Here is a 19434-nt window from a genome sequence, read left to right as displayed (position 1 = left end):
TAAAATGAAAATGATTGTTAAAATTGTTTGAGATTCACTGTTTCTTTATTCCAAACGGTGCTGCCATCACATGGATTTAAGGTTGAAATTATTTTACACCGCAAACATCTGTCAAGTGCGGGTGTTGTCTGACGTGCAGATGCGTTTATAGACAAAGGTTTTTTTTTTAATTATTTACATAAATATTTGTTAAAAGGCGATGCAGAAAAGGTAATAGTTTATAATAGTGGGTTAAAAGAAAAAACGGTGAAAAATGGCATCGTTATCCTTGCCGAGGGTATTACATCCCCGAAAAACCAGTCTGGACATCGAACGTGAAAATTTCGAAAAATCTCAGGTAAATATTAAATTTCGTTACATTTTTTATTGGGGCTAAGTGTTTTATGCATCCTCTTATATTGTTAAATAAAAATTACTTAGTGATTTAGTTTTAACCTATATGTACAACTTTTTTCTCTGAATTTTGTGATTATAATCTTTGTTTATCTCCGATTAATGTTTTAACGCTTTTTTATATTTCTCATTATCTTTATATTTTGATTATTTAAAATAAATAAACGTTTTTGTCCCTTAGTTATAAATAGCTACTTTATTTATGTGCGTAAAATATTTGTTTGTGTTTGTGTATGTTTATCATTAACACTCTATAGTGGATTCTATGATATTAACACCATAAGAAAGCTTCCTGCTTTGGGTTTTTTTGGTCGTTGAAACTTTCACAATTTTTAAATGTTAACAATTTTTTTCCAGACTTGCATGATTTTCTATTAAATTAAAATCCTAATTGCATGTTTTACCAAAAAATCTAAAGCAATGGACTACACAATTGAAATTGATGAAAAATCATTTTATAAATATGTAAGTACATAAAACATTAAAACAAATTTATGTTTCTAATTTGTGTTGTAAAAAAAAAAAACAATCATTATGGAAAATTGTTGCCCAGTGCGATTAGTGCAAAAATATTAGCTATAAGGTGCGTCCAGACAGATTGAGAAACGCGAAAAAATTGCCTCCTGAGCGCACACTAGCTCCATCTTTTATTGGCTAGCTATTCCAAATGACAACATTTAAATGAATACAAACTACAAAATTTGATAATGTTGGCAGACAATAATAACAATTCTAATGTTGTGTATACAAAACGGGTAAATAAAAGCCGTCTGAAGATGCACAGCTAAACACGAAACTTTGTAGGTCTAGTGTTAGTTCTACTTTTAGTTCAATAGAACCAACACTAGACCTAGAACTAGAAATATTCGGGTTTAGCCGTCTTAAGAGACGCATGGCTAAACCCGAATGTTTTTAGTTCTATGTCTGGTGTTAGTTCTATTGAATTAAAAGTAGAACTAGGACAAGACATAGAACTAGAAATATTTGGGTTTAGCCGTCTTAAGAGACGCTCTGCTAAACCCGAATGTTTCTAGTTCTAGGTCGAGTGTTAGTTCTACTGCCAATGTTAGATCTAGTTCTGGTTGATAGTTCTTGATGTTTGCGCTTAGTTGCAAATGTGTGAAGTTATATGGATTTGATACAAAAAAGTAAATAATAAAATTTGGATAATAAATCTTAAGTTTAACTTCTAACTACCGCCATCTTTTGCCCATCAATCGTTTCTATTGGCAATTGCGGACTGACAGTCCGCCGCGAGTGACTGTGTAAGCGCGTGTACTGGAAGGTTAAATTAATTTTAGTATTGCCACTGACTAATACATAGCCATGACATAACATTCAACCTGTCCAAGGCAGTCACAAAGAAGGTTATTGCTCAAAGCAATTTGCGTATTTAAATAATTGTTAATTTCAATGTGCATGAACTTTTTTCCATATTATGCCTACGATTGTAATTAGACTTGATCGCAAATCCGTGTCAAAACGTTTTTGACTGGTTTCAAACTCAAAATTTCATTCGCATAAATATGTCAAATAACGCAAGCAAATCTATGTACATTATTTGACATGGCCGATTATAAAACTAGTTTTCAATCATTTAGAAACTGGTATTAACATAAAAAAATTTAATAAAATTTGTGTTATAAACTTTCAGGTTAAATTTACACATTTATCTTTATTTAAATCTGTTTAAAAACATTTAAAACATTTATCAGAGATTATGAATTAAATTGGTATCAATGTAAACAAACCTAGTTGAGAACACAAAATAATAAATGATATACTTATCAGTTGATTTGTGTGTTACAAATTTTTGGATTTGTAAAAAAAAATATATAAATACTAAATACAGATTAAGCATGACAAATATTAGTCATAAAAGTTTTAATTAAAAATTATTTTTAAAGTATTTATTAAAAAGTATTATACTGAATTAAATACTTAAAAAAAATTCATGTAGTCATCGCTTAAACATTTTCGAAGTTTTTATAGACTTTATATTCCAATTACATAAGATTTGATACAGTGCAAAACAAAATATGTTTTGCACATTTCGGTCATCAACAGATTACGTAAAAAGTCTTCCTAACAAAAATGTTTATAATTCTTGCGATACATACATGAAACGTGAACGGCAAAGCTACATCAAGAATTCTATCAAGGATTCCCAGCCCAGCAGGACATATAACCCAATTCCAACACGTATATAACGTCCCACAGAAATAGTGCAATAACTTTTTAATTGCACACGTTGTGTGATTAATGCAGAATTTAAGTACGGCTCTGAAATAGTTTACACATCCAATATCTTCTCCAAAATTAAGTTTCTAAGTGCAACAAAATGTAAATGATTTTACATTTAACCAAACAATTTTTTTTTAGAATTAAGCAACGCGAGAACAAATAGTCACTCACATACAATATCATTAACTTCTTTCGAATCGCCTTGTGTAGCAGTTATAGTTATTTGCTGCCTTTTCATTAAATAATATACATATTCGTGTTTCCTTATTCGTCATCTTATACGTCTTATGGCTTAGCCCAGTCAAATTCTCGCTTAAAACTTTTTAGCTTTGGTTATTTCTCAGTATATCCATGATTTTTGCGTTAACATTTTATTCACTGATTCCGCGACTAATGAAAAGTATATTTACACAGCTAGATACTAGATAGCTCCTTGATACCACAGGACGTCTATAACTTCTTGTCCTGGGGTGCCTAATTATTTTGTGAGATTTGGTGGACATTGCTGTAGACTCAGGGTCATCTATTTAATGAGAAATAATGTCAAGAATGCACCTATTGTTTGACCTATTGATGGTTTAATCTCACGTTGATTATTGCATCCACTGGTTAATTTACGTTATTGACGTGATTCAACAACATACGTTCTTTTAAAAATTTAAATATTTCTAGACAAGTGTGATATAGATCTGTGGTATGTGATAATGATGTTGCTTCAAAGTAAGATAAATTATATCAAATTAAGATTAGGTTGCCTTTCAGATCGATTATTTTATTGTTGGCTTCCTCACTTTTCGTCTGTCGAGTTTTCTTACCACTATTTTGTCTTGTATCTTGCGGATCTAGTCTTGAAACCTACAATAACAGCGATCCTTGCTTCTTTTAAGAAAATACAGAACTTGGATTTAATATATTGTCGTATTGAAATTTCGCAAGGGTCCTTAGAATCAATGATCTTTTGTTCAAATTATCAGAGTTCTCGTTCCAAAATAAGTCTTACAAACAAGATTTTGATACCTCTTAATCTTACTCTGGATCTCTATTGAATTTTGTCGTGGATTATGAGTCTTCATTTTCAAATGCTCTTGATCGAGCATTCGTGCAGAAGTTTATAGCAAGACCTTGAAAAATGGTTATGTCCGAGTTGAGGGGCAATTTAATGTGACTATTTGGCCCACTAATACCCATACCCCGTACCTACTTCGGATCCAACTGTCTTTGAAGTATCGGTAGTTCAGGGATAGGAACGGGATAATAACTGTTGGTAGAGTTATTTCAATCCAATGAAAGTTTGCGAAATATTCCTAAAAACCATTAAAGAATGCGTGTTTCAATTTCACAGACGACGTTTCAATTTCGTCTTCAATCGAATCTTATCTGCAAGTTTAAACAGGTGTGTAAGTAGGTTACAATGTTCAAACAGCTTATCTACAACATATTTCGGTGTTTTTAACTTTTATGCGTTTTTGAAAGAGTGAGTTTTTCAGAAATTTGTAAGCGTATGTTTTATTGTCGTTGCATTGTGGCATTCACATCCTTTTTTACATTAAATTCGAAACTTTACTTTATGATCTTTCCCTCATTTAGATGTGATTTTTAATTTCTTGGATTGTCTCCAGTGCGAGGTTAAAGAGTAAGCATGACAGTGAATCTTCTTGTCTTAGACCTTGCTTTTTTTGGAAGCTCTTGGAGACTTCTGTTTGTCTTCTCCAGAATTTACCGTAATCAGTGAATTTGGTCGATAGTTGACCTTCCAGGGGTGAATCCACACTGGTACTCGCCAACCATTTCCAGAGCATAGGGCTGAAGTCTGCTGTATAGTATACTGCCCAGTATATTGTATGTTGCTGCCAGGAGAGTTATCCCTTTGTAATTATTGCCGTTAAAGAGGTCGCCCTTTTTGGTTACTGTGCATATTATTCTCCATCGTCATTCTTGAGGCATTTCGATAATCCTTTTCCCATATCGATCTGATCAGTACCGTATCTGTTTCTGGCTAAATTGTCTCTTCTTTCACGGAAGTATTTGCTTTTGGATGAATCTGGTATGGATTGTTTTTATATACATATACAGCCTCCTTATTTCTAAACGTAGTTTTACCGCAACTATGCTCGCATTCAATACCAAATTTTTTGTAGAAAATATTTTGAATATGTTCTGGCGATCAAGACTCTTTACCGGTTGACCATTTTGGAAATTTTGACCGAAAGACAGTGTGTTTGTTGCCTGAATAATTCTTGTGTTCCACAATCAACTGGAATGTACTACGATTACGTGTTCAGACCTCCTTAACTGTAAGTTGTTTCATACACGCAGTATCTCTGTATTTAAATCGTTTGTGTTCTATTTAGTACAGCTATGGTGATAAATTGTAAAGTCTTAGATCATCAAGCCATTTAGAAACTTGAACATACCGTCTAGTGACCCTTCTATAATTTTTTTTTTCAGAAAGTAGTAACGTTTTTAATTATCATACTCTGCAGTATTCATAAAATTTCTTAGAAAATTAGTCTCACAATTTTTACAATATCAACTATTTCCAGCAATAAATTATTAGGCGTATGTAGAATTTTATTAATTTCCTTGATTTCTAAAATTTGCTTATAAATTTGTTCTTGAACATTTTCGTTATTGATTTTATGTAGTCATACGAGATTAATTTTTTTCTAAGAAATTCATGATTCACTTTTATCTAGAATCAATATCTGATTCTATTAACTAACGTTAATAATCATTTTAAATATATTCTTATAATAACCTTTTCACGATACATTCTTGCTGATTTCCTGTTTCTAGACGATTTTAAATCAACTTCAATCTTTGTTTAGGTTCATCTATTTTTAGTTTTAACCGCAAATTTAAACTGATGGAATGTCGATTTTATACCAATTTTTTTTACATTAAATTAAATACGTTATTATTTCGCTCTCCTTCGCGTTTGTCTTTTAAATAAACGCATCCCGTAACATGTTTATCACCGGTGTATGCGTCTGTGTATTCCAGCGATTAATAAGGAAGTCAAAAGTCTGGTTATATTTTAAATCACTTCCTTTCCAGTGGCACTTTAAATGTTTTTGTACTCGATTTCATTCTCATCCTGTTATTTTACCTCCGGTTATTGATCGCGATATTAAATGTTATCTAATCAAATGTATTTTGATACTTTATTTTATCTGGGTGTTATATTTTCTAAGTGCCTAAGAATTATTTTGTTGATAAAATAATTATTGATATTACCTATTTTATCGGAACCTATTCCCATGTCTAACATTTATTTCATTATATCTGAGTCATACTAATAAAAAAAATGTGAGTGGATGTTATTATTGTGGGTTTAAAAATACAATATTTTTTAATTGTCGTTTTTTCGAACCAACATTGAATAGCATTTAACAAAACAAAATAGATGAATAGACGTTTTATTAAACATTTCCAACGTTGTAAATTTCATAAAAGAATAATGCATTCATTGTGTTTTTTTCTTTCTATTCTTTTTCCGGTCTTCTTGTTTTGTTCACTTTGCGTGTAAAACGTAACGGTATACATGCACCCGTATAATATCTTATCGTTCCGGCTTATTTCTTCTCGCGGGCATTCGTGCAACACGTTGAACCGTAATGATTAAACATTCTCCATAACGATTATAAATTGTTCCATTAAAAACTTATTCAGAAAATCAAAATGCGTATCAAACCGCAATTTGTAATTTTTGTGTCTCATTATTGGCCGTCGTTAACCGTTTTGAAAACCGGAACTTGTAACGATATTAATTCATTAATAAATTACTTGCAATATGTCGGCATTTTTAGTAACTGATGAATAGTAATGAGTAGTCGTAACTTTTTTAATTAACACTAATAATTTTAAGTAGATCTTACATTCATTTTTTGATTGCCAACAATAAATGCTGTTTTTCTTGATATACTAATAATTATTCTGTTTAATTATTGTTATTAACTATTTTTTCTATTGTTTAATATAGCATGTGGCGATAACTAAGGCTGTTAATCCTCTTGAAGTGCCAGTTAAACAAAAACATGTCCGTTCAGCAATTATCGGAACGTTCCAACAGCAAGGAGCTCAAATTTTTTGGACGATCGCCCTTAGATTACCGACGATGGATGATAGAATTGTTGCGTGGAAGTTTTGTCATGTTCTGCACAAAGTTTTAAGGGAGGGACATCCACTTTGTCTGGTACAAAGTCAAAGACATAAAAGCGATTTGGACGAGTTGGGGAAATTATGGGTTAATAAAGATTTTTAAAGCTTTTAATAATATTTTACTATGATAATTGTTTTATTTAGGGTCACTTAAGAGAGGGTTATGGTAAACTTATAAGACTGTATACTTTATTGTTAATGACAAAATTGGAGTTTCATAAAAGAAATCCAAGATTTCCAGGACATTTAGGTGTTTCGAAAGAGGAATTGGAATCAATTGGAGCTAATGATATTAATAATTAGTTAGTTTTTGTATTATTAAAAAAATATTAAACAATAATATTTTTTTTCTTGTAGTTTTGAAATGAGTGTTGAAATGTTTGATTATATGGATGGTATTCTAGATTTGCAATCAGCGAGTAAGTATAATGCACCAAAAATAAACAAAATTATTTTTTTTTATTGTTAAATATTCAATTTTAATTTATTTCTAGTTTTTGGGTCTTTGGATATGTCGCGTTCCAATTCAATGACCAGTGCTGGACAGTGTCGTTTGGCGCCGTTGATTCCATGCATACAAGATGCCTCCAAGTTATACGATTATTGCGTTAAAATTTTATTTAAGTTGCATTCGTCGTTACCGCCCGATACTTTACAGGGACATAGAGATAGGTTTTCAAAACAGTTTAAGGAGCTCAAACAATTTTACCAAAATACCAACGCGTTACAGTATTTTAAGGATTTAATTACCGTTCCACCTTTACCAGAGGTAAGTGTAGCAAAAAAATCTTCGTAAATGTAAACTTCAGAAATACATACGGGTGGTTGCACTTTTATTAACATGTCATAATAACTGATATCCCTAAAAAGTGTGTTTAACCTTAACAACCTGTTTTTGGCATAAATTAAGACAATTTTTTCTTTCAGGATCTTCCTATTAAACTAATCAGTTGCTGTGATTACAGCTTTTTGTGATGTTCTGTAGATCATCAAACATGAAATATACCATTACGTTAATGCTACGTCAAAAAAAGTAGCCAGAAAAAAATATAAGCTTGTCAATATGAGTGTGAAACAGAAAATCAGAATCACCTTTATTCTTCAAGTTTCTCCTAATACCTTACGATTTTAAACGCTTTTTAATAGACCCAATGTATCTTATTCCAAATCACTCCCTTTTTGTTGTTTTGCTATTAAATCCCTTTCAAAGATTTCAAATGGTTCTCAATACATTGTTATACTTCCAATTAACTACAAATAACTTGCAGTTGGTTCTAATCTATAATTAGCATATCTCGGTTATTTTAACTGCATTATGCTTTTAAAGACTAATAGTCGCTCCAAATTGCAGTAGTTAATGATGCAATAGCCTGAATGACAAAATCGTATTTGTTCCCAATACATATTACAATTCGCACAGAAGTTAGTTACAATTCATAAAAAAAATGTTCAAAAATTCCATCAACAACTTTAACTCCTTCTGCAACCATGTGCAGCTCTTCCAAAGCTGTCTTGTTGTTCTTTTAAGAAAGTAACAGTGATTACACTGCAACCAACCAATTCATGAGTATTAATTTTGTTGAATGGAATGAAATCGACCAGTTAATCTTGGGAAAATGTTAAGTTTAAATAATCTCTTACTTCGCTGGTAGTTGTACGTCATGTTGATAATACATGTGAGATGTGGGGGTTAAAGAACTTCCTCCCAGTAACACTTACACATCACTTTGCAATAATTTATGTAACCTCCTATGTCCCATTAGAGAAGGTGGACAGAAAATATCTCCATTAGCATATTAATAGCAAATCTCAATTTTCGTAAGATCATCAATTTTATTCTACGTGTTGCTTCACTGTAAGTAAAATTTGTACAATAAGTTGACCGAATTGATTAGTTATTCTAAACGCTAATTATGCGTCTAACTTCACTCTTTCTTAGAGGTGCTGTACTTGTTAACATGGTAAGGTCGCAATCCCTGTCGACGTAATGTTTGCGATTCTTTGATAAATGCACATGAGTATTAGATACTGAAAGCAAGATTTGACTTTTGATAAACCTAATGGTACTTTCCACACGGAACAAATTCAATCCATTCTGTAGCAGCTATGATGCAGGTTTATTGTTCAGTTTATCGTTTGCACCTCGATAAATCTTGGATACTAGGCTTGCAACACGCTCGCCTCAATTCATCAGAGGATTTATCCACGCTTGTTTGAATGTCTTTATTATGACGTTAAGAATACTGGACAGAAATCACATTGCGTCATAGCTACACACAATATTCCTCTCTGTCAATACTTCTTGCATTGTCGGGCTAATTTATAGCTCGTCAACAACTTATCAAATTTGTTTACATAATTCATATTGTGATTATAGTATTGCATTACCATGTTTCTTCCTTTGTCCTACTTCATTTTCATTTGATGGATCAAGGCAGACGATCTGTATAGCTCTGTAAGCGTTTTATACCCATCTGCAAATACAATTTCAAAATAGTGTTGATTTTTCTTGACTTAGTAGCAGTGGAGGTTCTGCTTGGCCTATCTCCTCTGCATTTGCATATAGAGAAACTGGCTAGAACAACCATTTACAGATTTAAGCAATATGCTCAAAACTGTTCTGACATGTCCTGCCAATGGGCTGCGGAAGACATTATAAGCACTGATACTGTGCTATCAATGCCGTCAGATTTGGAGGGATCACAAATTGCACTGCCGCTCAGGCAAGTGTTGGAAAACTTCGTGTTTACACGGCAGAAAGGAAAAGATCTTATTAGGTGAGCGTCCGCATTACCTCAGACTGATTCAGAATAGCTCCTAATAGCGACCACTGGCTCCTAATATCTTTCGTTTTAGTAACTGCCGATTTCAACTAATCCCCAACGCCCTTAAAGGCTTTCAGTGACTCACTGGTCTCAGATGTTCCCAAAAGTTATTTAGTAATTTAACTATTAAACGCTCTTTTAAAAACTTAAATGGTTTTGAGTAGTACATAGCTACTTTCAACTTATTACATATTTTAAAGACTTAATTGCTCCGAATGGCTCGTAATTATTTTCGGCACATCCTAATGTGCTGCACATACATGAGCAGCTAATTAAGTCATTTATTTTAAATGTAAATTAAATTGTAGATTGTAATTACCTCATTAGATAAAAAATGAAATAAGAATTTTTGTGGTAACAGATTAAACAGACGATATTTAGTGTGTAAAGGATTTTTGTACTATTGAAAACAAAAAAAACTAACGTTTTAAACTTGTTGACTTGTATGACTAATTTCATGTTTATTTTAAAACCTTCATTTCAAACTGTCAAAGAATAACGTAACTTTCACAGTTTTTCGGTAATTCGCGCAAAAAAGTAAAAAAAATGGACTAAATTAATCGTATAAAATTCTCAAAAAAGAAACAGACTATCAATTTTCAATTATTTTTTAATTTCCTTAATTTTGTTTTTTTTTTTAAATTAAATTCGCGAACGGTGATGTTCTACAATATTACCCATGGTTGTGATATCTATTCTAATCAACCGATAAAAATACTTCATATAACAGGGCACCCTCCAAGACGTCCTAAAGTTGCCTACCATCATGTATTTCTTCATATATAACTATATTAAAAAAATAAAATTAAAAAACTTAACTAACTAAATTTGTTTTAGAACCCACCAAATTTCTTAATTCAAGCCAATCTGCATAGTTACGTCACTCAGGAAGTTGTAGTTCCTCAAGAACAAGAAGAAGAAACTGTCTCAGAAGGCACCCTTATCGATACAACCGATTTAGCAGCAACAGAACCAAGTACAACCAGTGTTTGTCAGAGTCACTTAGAATTACTTGCCGAAAGAGACAAATTAATAAAGCATTTACAAACCGAAATTGAGCGTTTAAGGTAAAACATTATTTTGACTATATATTTGTTTATATATTCACATTTCCTTTAGAAATGAAGTTACCAAAGTCGTTGTTACAAAAGATAAAGATATAAATACACTTCAAGATCAAATAACGACATTAGAAACGGAATTAGCTACTAAAGATAGTGAATTAGTACAAGAACGTCAAATAAAAGAAGATTTATTTCATCAAGCTTCTGCTGTCGCTCAATCACAAGATTCCGAACAAAAAGCTAAAGACGAAAAGTTTAATAAAGTTAAAGATTTATACGTTAAATTAAGAGAAGATCATATTCAATTATTGCGTCAAAAGGCTGAGGTTGAGAAAAAGGTCAACGCGGGCGTTCGTAGAGAAAAGGAATTAGAACACAATAATTCGCAATTGCAAGAAAAATTACAAGAAATAAATCTAGAACATACGAAACAAGAAGCTGAAATTCAACAATCCTCTCAAATTTACAAGCAGGAGGTTGATATGTTGAAGCAGGATAAAGATTTTTTATCGGCTGAAATGGAAGTTTTACAACAAAATTATGAGTCATCCATTTTAGAGAAAAATTCCATTAACGATTCTCTTCAAACGATTATTTCCGAAAAAGAAATTTTAGATAATAAATTAAGTGAAATGATTACGAAATCGAACGATCTTGAACAGTCAATAACTTTAATGAAAATAACTAAACAGAAAGATATTATTAGTATTATTTCAGAATCGGTTATTGAAAGTAAATTAATTATTGAACACGCAATTTCGGAAGTTGATAATCCAGCTTTGGCGGCCGTTAATTGTTCACCAGATTATTTCCGAAGTTTAACAGACGGTTGTTCAGAGTCATTGGAAGCCGCTCTTTTAGTTAATCATGACAGTCCATCTGAAGTTATTAAAGTTGCGTCGAGAATATCTCATCGCCACGCCGTTTTTCTTCTGCAAGGACGGGCAACTTCAAATTCAAGTCCCGACATTATGTTTGGAGAGAGTAATTTTGTTAAAATTTTTATTTCAAAATTTTAATTTTATTTTATTAATATAGAGATGGCAGATGAATGTAAAAAATTAGGGGATTTTATCTTAAAAGTGCTGGATTGCTTGCAACAAAACACCCCTATTGTAACAGATTTAAATAATGCTCAGGTTCAATTAAAAGAAGTATCTTTATTGGCAGAAACAATCAGTGGATCATTAAGTGGATTAAATTCTGATAATTTATCGGATATGTTAGAAGATGAAATGGTTGTTATGGACAAAGCAATTGAAGAGGCTGCCAATAAGATACAGGTAAGATCTTTTTTTTACAAATTAAATCATCAAAATCAATTTATATTGAAAATAGGAAATGTTAAATAAATCAAGAGAAGCCGATTCAGGTTTAAAATTGGAAGTAAATGAAAAAATATTGGATTCTTGTACAACTCTTATGATTGCGATTAAAGTGTTGATTCAAAAGTCGAGACTTCTCCAAGCGGAAATTGTAGTTCAAGGAAAAGTATGAAATCATTAATAAAAACATACATTTATGTTTAATTAATTTTTTTAATTAATAGGGAACCGCAAGCGCTAAAGAATTTTATAAAAGAAATCATCAATGGACAGATGGGTTTATTTCAGCAGCAAAGGCGGTTGCTGTTGCAGCTACGTTTTTATTGTAATGGTTTTAAACAATTATATTTCTATAACAAATTTTTTTTATAAATTTTTAGAGGTGCTGCTGATAAAGTAGTTAGTGGTCAAGGAAAGCTTGAACAATTAGTCGTTGGTGCGCAAGAAATAGCTGCATCAACAGCTCAACTAGTTGTCGCAAGTCGCGTTAAAGCTGAACGTAAAAGTTCTAATCTTGAACAGTTAACACAAGCTTCTAAAGGAGTTACCACAGCAACTGGAGCGGTTGTAGCTACAGTGAAGGTTTGTAGCCAATTAATGGAAGACGAAGTGTTAGATACATCGAAATTGACACTACATCAAGCAAAACGGCTTGAAATGGAAGCACAAGTTAGAGTTTTAGAATTGGAAAAGGAATTGGAACAAGAACGGGTTCGTTTGAGTGCATTGAGGAAGCATCATTATCAAATGGCTAAAGATGATGAAGGATGGGTATGCTTAAGTTAGGCTACAAGTATTTTAAAATTGGCTAATGTTCATGTTTTCTTATAGGATGTAAAGTAAAAGTAATGATGAAATTGTTTTTTTCTAGGTTTAAGTAACCCAAAGATAAAAATATGTATTTATGTAATGTTGATTACTAACTAGTTAATCTTCTTTTTCTTGATATTTGAATGTATTTTACGTACATTCGGTTTCTTTTTTGTAGTACATATTTTATATGTATAAGCTTTTTTTCTCTTTATTCCATTAACTTTTACATATTTGTGTAAAAAAATAAAAGTAAATTATTGTGAAAAACATTTTTTGAATGTTTTTTTAACCCATCATACATTCCCAAGATTTCAATAATTAATTAATTAATCAAAATTTCCAGGTAATTTCCATAATTAAGAATAATCAGAACAGAAGCATAATTAATTGAATTGGATGAATAGCCAAAACTAGACACTAATGATAATAACACTGTCAATGTTTAACTAATTTATGGTAAAATGGATGTTTTCAACCCAAACTGCTTTGATTTCATGAAGAGAAAAATGTTCTCATAAACACTCATTATTGCAGGAGAAAAAAGAAAAACGGTAGAGGAACAGGTATACAGTCGAAGTGTACTAGAAAGTTACTTATGAAGAAGTGGTTACAAAATGTTATAAACATTTTTTTTTTGATTGTAACTCGTTCTGACGAGCGCTAATCGAATAATATGTTTGTAATATAGAGTGATATTCACATCAATTAAAGATATTAACTTATGAATAATGTTGAGGAAAACAGGATTTTGGTTTTCAGCTCTCTAAAAATATAAGACTTCTCAGAATAGACAGGCTCAAATTATTGAAAATTGTAGAAGAACACTATTGACAGCTATCACAAGCACAGAAGCCACTTGGTCACTCGTTATGTTTTACAGTTATACAGGATGTTTTTGTAACCTAAAATGAAATGACCCAAAAACACGTTAAAAGTAAAAAGAATGTGTGGAAAAGTGACTAATGCTAGATTAACTTGAGTTATAAAACTTCTATCATGTGATAACTAACTTCAGGTTTAAAATGTCAACCTCAATTTTGACATATTTGTAATCTTCATTAAAAATGCTTTAAAATGAGTGGAAACACGACATATTTATGTACAATATTAATGAAGTTATGGTCAACTTCCGGTTAAAAATGTCAACGTCAATTTTGACATATTTGTAATCGTCGTGAAAAATCCTTTAAAATGAGTCCAAACATGATACGTTTAATTCCAATATTACTCGAGATATAAGCAACTTCCGGATTGAAATGTCAATGTCATTTTGACATATTCTTAATTTTTATACAATGTCTTAATATTTGTCACAAAAACAAAAATATAACAAAAATAAAAATTAAGGTTGGTATTAATATTTAAAAATTGACTGTAATTGACTGAATATGTCAAAATTGACGTTGACGTTTCAAACCGGAAGTGATTGTATTTCCATTAATATTAAAGTTAAATATGTCGAGTTTGGACTCATTTTAAAGGATTTTTTATGAAGTTGACAAATACGTCAAAATTAAATGTTGAAAGTTCGAACTTTTTGGTTTTTTGAGATAAATGCGTCGAGTTTGTACTCACTTTAAAGGTTATTTTATGAAGATTACGAATATACTAATAAAATTAAAGTTGACATTGACAACTGAAAGTTTTTTTCAGGAGTAAATCCGAATGTTTCTAGTTCTCGTTTTAGTTTTAGTTCAATAAAAATATATAACATAGTAATATCTTATGCTAACTAGCGCTACCTATCACAGCCACTAGAACTAACACTAGACCGAGAACTAGAAACATTCGGATTTATTCCCACGTCTCTCAAAACGGCTAAACCCGAATGATTCTAGTTCTAGGTCTTGTGTTAGTTGTAGTGATAGTGTAATCCTAGAACTAACACTAGACCTAGAACTAGAAATATTCTAATAAACTTTCTACTTCTAGGTCTAGTGTTAGTTCTAGTTTTAGTGCAATAAAAATATGCAACATAGTGATATTCGGGTAACTTTGATTCATATCGCCGTTGATCGTATTTTCTGATTAATAATTGCAAAAATTAATCAGTGCTTTATGTAGAAAAGCTTAAATCGAAAATAAACAATACACTTTTTTTCAATAAGCCTTCCTTCTTAAGATTTTATGATGTATACACAATATACTTATCAGCTCACCCACAGTCGACCACTTATTTATTTAGGCTTCGATGAAAACTAAAGTATTTGCTATAACAGTTAGGTAATCTTGAGAGACCGACTAGCTCTAATCTGCCTATAATAGTTTACAAGGTGAATATACCATCAGACGAAATAATTGTTACGATTTAGAAACGTAACGCTTAATGGAACTAACAAGATAAAAATCAACGCCATAGATTTCACTTAAAAACTTCGCCGTTTTCCATGAGTCTGGAAATGAGTTCCGTTTTATTATTCCGTAAACTATCTTCGTAATTTGCAATATTGCATTTTTGGATAGCATCTTATACCTTCCATTCCGGCCGCTTATCGTGGATTTAGTATATCGATTTTCTTGCTAATCTCTTTCCCCGTAATCTCTAGCGCTTTGGGATTATCAACAATTTCTCTCAGTTGCCAAACAGATTTTAAATGATCCGCTAAACGTTTGGATTTTTCTTGGTTGTCGAATATCTATCGGCTTGCCGGACTTCTTAGTGGTGTTTGATTTTTGGCTTCCTTTTTATCTTTTTCAGGAGCTTCTATAGGAAGTGATTTAGGTCTTCAAGCGGGGACTAGTTCCACATTTTCTCTTTCTTCTCATTTAACATCTAGCACCTTTTTATGTTGTAGATCCCTCGTGTAGCTTCCATATGTTTGTTATCTTTTCTTTATTATTTTCTCTTTTCGATAGATAAACCCAGTTTATTTTTGTTTGTTGGCCAGATATTAAACTATAAATCTTTTACCTCTTATCTTTCGTATCTTTAGCAATGCTTAAACTGCCATTATTTATCACTTAGGTTGAGATGGCGTAAATGTGCCTCTATCACTTTGTTTCTTGGATCCTTCAACTTTAGTTGTTATAAGTCTGGCATGTGCATCAGCTACTGCTTGTAGCACTATAAAATAATACTTCTTATGATTAGAAACTTTATGTAGGTAATTAAGAAAGAGGTACAAAAGACCTATATGACAAAAAAGCTCAAGATAATCACAATAACTACCAAAGATAAAGGAAATGATGAACTGCTGCCAAAAATAAATGATGGAAAAAATTTGAAGAGAAGATACAAACGAGTTGCGCAGAAAACCAGTAACTGCTTAACCTGTTTCCTTAAGAACAGAAAAGAGACAAAATGTACAAAAAATTACAGATAAGAAGTGCAGTATCCCACATGTATAATAAGATATGATGAGTAGAAAAGCTGCCACCAGACTGGGGGAAAGCATTAATCGTACCTACTTATATTCAAAAAATAGAATTGTAAAAACTGTAGTAGTATCACATTACTAAGCGCAATTATGAATTTATTGAAGAAAAAATTAGAGAAGATATTGAGAGAAAACGTAGAAAAAAGCTGGAAAACGCACACAACGGGTTCAGAACCGGAAGAAGTACGCAAAACCACGTGTTTACCACAAAACAAATAACAGATAAGGCAATTATGGGAAAAAAGAAAAGTCTTCGGAGCGTTTCTAGATTCTGAAAAGGTTTTCGATAGTATACCCAGTGAAAGATTTCTGCAAACTTTAATGGAAAGAGGAGTGAGAAGAGAAAACTATAAAGTTGATACAAAGAGTATATGTATGGAATGATTGCTGTTCATCACAACTTCAAAGAGTTAGTTATTGAGTATTTTCAATTTGTTTGCTATTATGTGTAATTTGAATTTATCCTTTTACACAACTGTACATAAAAATATAACTCAAACAATAAAACTCAATCATCCATTGCTGTGAAATGTCAATATCAGAAGTAATAACGCTTTAAAAGAAAGAAATTTCATTCGATTTGAGCCATTTTGATCAAAGGAACATGTTTAATCTATTGTAAACTTTTTGAACTTTCATCGAGATGAAACATGTAGATATTAAAATTTCCACCTTTTAATATACATACATTTCATGGAGGGAGAAAATCAAATTCCCGTTTTTCTTTATGACTTTTAACGCTTCAAATTACTTTGAGCGAGATAGGTTCTAGTACTTACTACACGAATATTGGTAATATTTTTTCGTAACAATAGATTTTTTTTTAAGATGGGGAAAATGAAACTTTTTAATAGATCTTTAAAAGGAAGAACGAACCCGTTTAATGGAATATCCGGTCCATTGTTCACGGAATCGATAGTCTTTATAAAACTAGATAGGAAAGATAGTTTCAATATACAATGGACTTTTAATTAAGTCAAAGGAAACAGAAATAAGTTCTATTTATCATTATTTTTTTTAATTTTGAATATATTTAATATGTTTATCTTTAAAGGTATTTGTTTACTTTTGTTGGGGTTTCGCTTTGTTGATTTTCTTTTTCCAATAATCTTATCTTACTGAACGCCACAGATTTTATGAACGATGATGCATTTTTACGATACCTTCCCTTTTGTGCTTAGAAAATAAATTCTACTGAGGCTTACATAAATATGGATCGTTTTGAGTCTATTCATATAGCGTGGTAAATTTACCACCGCCCCATGTAAAATATGAAACGTATCCGGTATATACGCCCAAAGAATACTAAAACATATGCTAACCTAAAACATATTTATATTCTTCCCCTTATCTAAGGAAGAAAAATTCTTTTTTAAGTTTTAATAACCAAAATTTCTTTTATATATTTTTTTTCAATTTATTTTGACGTTGATTTTGCTGTAATGATCTGGCATATTAAAAATTAAAAAAGTCGTAATGAAGAGGATGATAAACAATGCGTGTCATGTTGGTGATTACCGCAATATGTGTTAGATGGTGAAGCTGATCCATCAATCATGCCAACGTCGCGAATTTCTGCCAAAACATCGACAGGTATTCATTCGACATGCGCGATTAATTAAAGACGATGTGGTGTGATTGTGAGGGTCCCAGGGGACAATTGATCTAACAGAAGGTAGAACTTTCGATTCCAATCTAACGCTGCAAAAGTGTTTACTAATTACTCAATGTTAATTAGAATAATTTAGTTTTAGTTATAATTTAATACAAACAAAAAGTTATATATTTTTTTATTTAAAATAAAATAGAATTTAAATTAAAAAATATATAGCAAAAAATGTTCTCGATTTTCTGTAAGAATAGTAAAGTTTTTATGAAATTTATTACTTGACCTTGATATCTTGGAGTAAATCATTGCTTTTTACCTTCTACTCTAAGAAATGCGAAATCTGGGGCTCTTAAATTATTACGGATAAAGAGGTTTTAAAAAGAACGATTAAACGTCGTTAAAGCTCCACGAAGAGTTATGTGAATTGAAGAAGTATGGTTGGTAAAATATAATTTTAAGAAAAATTTTCCAGGTAAACACAAAGATAAATCAATTAAATTCTTTGAAAAGATGGGAATCAAATTGTTTTCTTTGATCATGTGTTATAGTGTGAGATCGCTTTTTTTGAAGCGAATAAGATATTGAGTAAAGAGAGCAATTGACGAAGTAGTAATGTTGGAAAGAAGGTACATCTTGTAAAGCGATCGATGAGGGTGAGAATATAAGGGAACCTCACGTGGGATGAAGTGGAGTTCGACATTTATGTGGATACCTATGCGAAGTTAGCCCCCATTTTTCTAACCCTCAATTAGATAGGGTTTTACATGTATAGTGTTTTGGTTAAAATTTATACTTCATGACACAAAAAATAAGGGATGATGCATAATCCAACATCTTGGCTGCTTCATTTTAATTATTTGTTGGACACCAGATTCTTCTGCAGGAAGTGTTAAACATTGAAATTCGATTAGTGCGTTTTATTTTAGTAAAATGACATAAGTTTTGTTTGAAATGTTTCGAGAAAACGAGTAATTTTTTTATTGAAAGGTTGAGTTTTGAAACCAAAAAAACGATTTAAAACCGCTTCGCCCGGTCGTCTTTACATTTTTTGTTTATTCACCTCCACTATTCCTTCTTCACACAATAAATTAAGGAGGGGATGTTTGGAAGTTGATTCGCTAATAACGGATTTTAGTTGATGTGCGGGCATTTAAGGGTGATAAAGTAGTTTAGAAAAATAAAACTTATTAGTTGAATTAAGTGATAAATACGTGCTATATTTATGCTAAGTGTTAGGTGATATTAGTGATGTGATATAGTTGAAATCATCGGATTGCTATTTTATGGATGTTAAAAGGTATCGTATTAATTCATTTTTTTTGTCAATAAATTAATTTATCTTTTCTTTCCAGCTGAGCTTCGAAGTAAAATCCAAGGGAAACAACATCCATTCGGTGAGTCGTTTTCAATTTTATTAATTTACCAAAACATATCGGGATAATTCGCGATTTGAACGGTCTAATATTGCCAGATAATAATTATAATAATATTTATTGGCACAACCCACATACTTTACATATTTAACATTAAAAAAAATCAATCATGAATATATAAAAAAGAGAAAAGAAAAAACAAACAAATATAGTAGACGCCACGAGAGCTGGCAGTAAATCATCGTTTTCC

The 19434-nt window shown here is 31.4% G+C and overlaps 1 protein-coding gene across 3 annotated transcripts; it reads left to right on the top strand.

The window, feature by feature from the left end:
• Positions 1 to 170: 170 nt before the first annotated feature.
• Positions 171 to 12948, top strand: LOC111414175 (Huntingtin interacting protein 1). 3 transcript variants are annotated; one of them, XM_023045420.2, is made up of 12 exons: positions 171 to 337; positions 6620 to 6883; positions 6943 to 7100; positions 7156 to 7217; positions 7293 to 7567; positions 10461 to 10690; positions 10743 to 11671; positions 11726 to 11970; positions 12026 to 12178; positions 12237 to 12337; positions 12393 to 12783; positions 12844 to 12948. In XM_023045420.2, exons 1-12 carry the CDS (start codon positions 254 to 256, stop codon positions 12853 to 12855), a joined length of 2904 nt encoding a protein of 967 aa, XP_022901188.2. In that variant the 5' UTR covers positions 171 to 253; the 3' UTR covers positions 12856 to 12948. The 3 variants fall into 3 exon arrangements, with proteins under 3 accessions (XP_022901188.2, XP_022901178.2, XP_022901197.2); XM_023045429.2 differs by adding an exon at positions 751 to 858 and having other exon boundaries at positions 247 to 337; positions 12393 to 12948; XM_023045410.2 differs by having other exon boundaries at positions 12393 to 12948.
• The last annotated feature ends 6486 nt before the right edge of the window (positions 12949 to 19434 follow it).

This window comes from Onthophagus taurus, chromosome 2 (genome assembly GCF_036711975.1).
Source record: "Onthophagus taurus isolate NC chromosome 2, IU_Otau_3.0, whole genome shotgun sequence".
NCBI lineage: Eukaryota > Metazoa > Arthropoda > Insecta > Coleoptera > Scarabaeidae > Onthophagus > Onthophagus taurus.
This window is presented reverse-complemented; position numbering and strand designations above follow the sequence as displayed.

Bases quoted from the DNA above. Each gene is read 5' to 3' on its own strand.
- LOC111414175 (XM_023045410.2), top strand. From the start codon at position 254: ATGGCATCGTTATCCTTGCCGAGGGTATTACATCCCCGAAAAACCAGT. The intron at 7,568-10,460 runs GTAAGTGTAGCA...AATTTGTTTTAG, and splicing joins CCGTTCCACCTTTACCAGAG to AACCCACCAAATTTCTTAAT. The intron at 11,971-12,025 runs GTAAGATCTTTT...TATTGAAAATAG, and splicing joins AGGCTGCCAATAAGATACAG to GAAATGTTAAATAAATCAAG.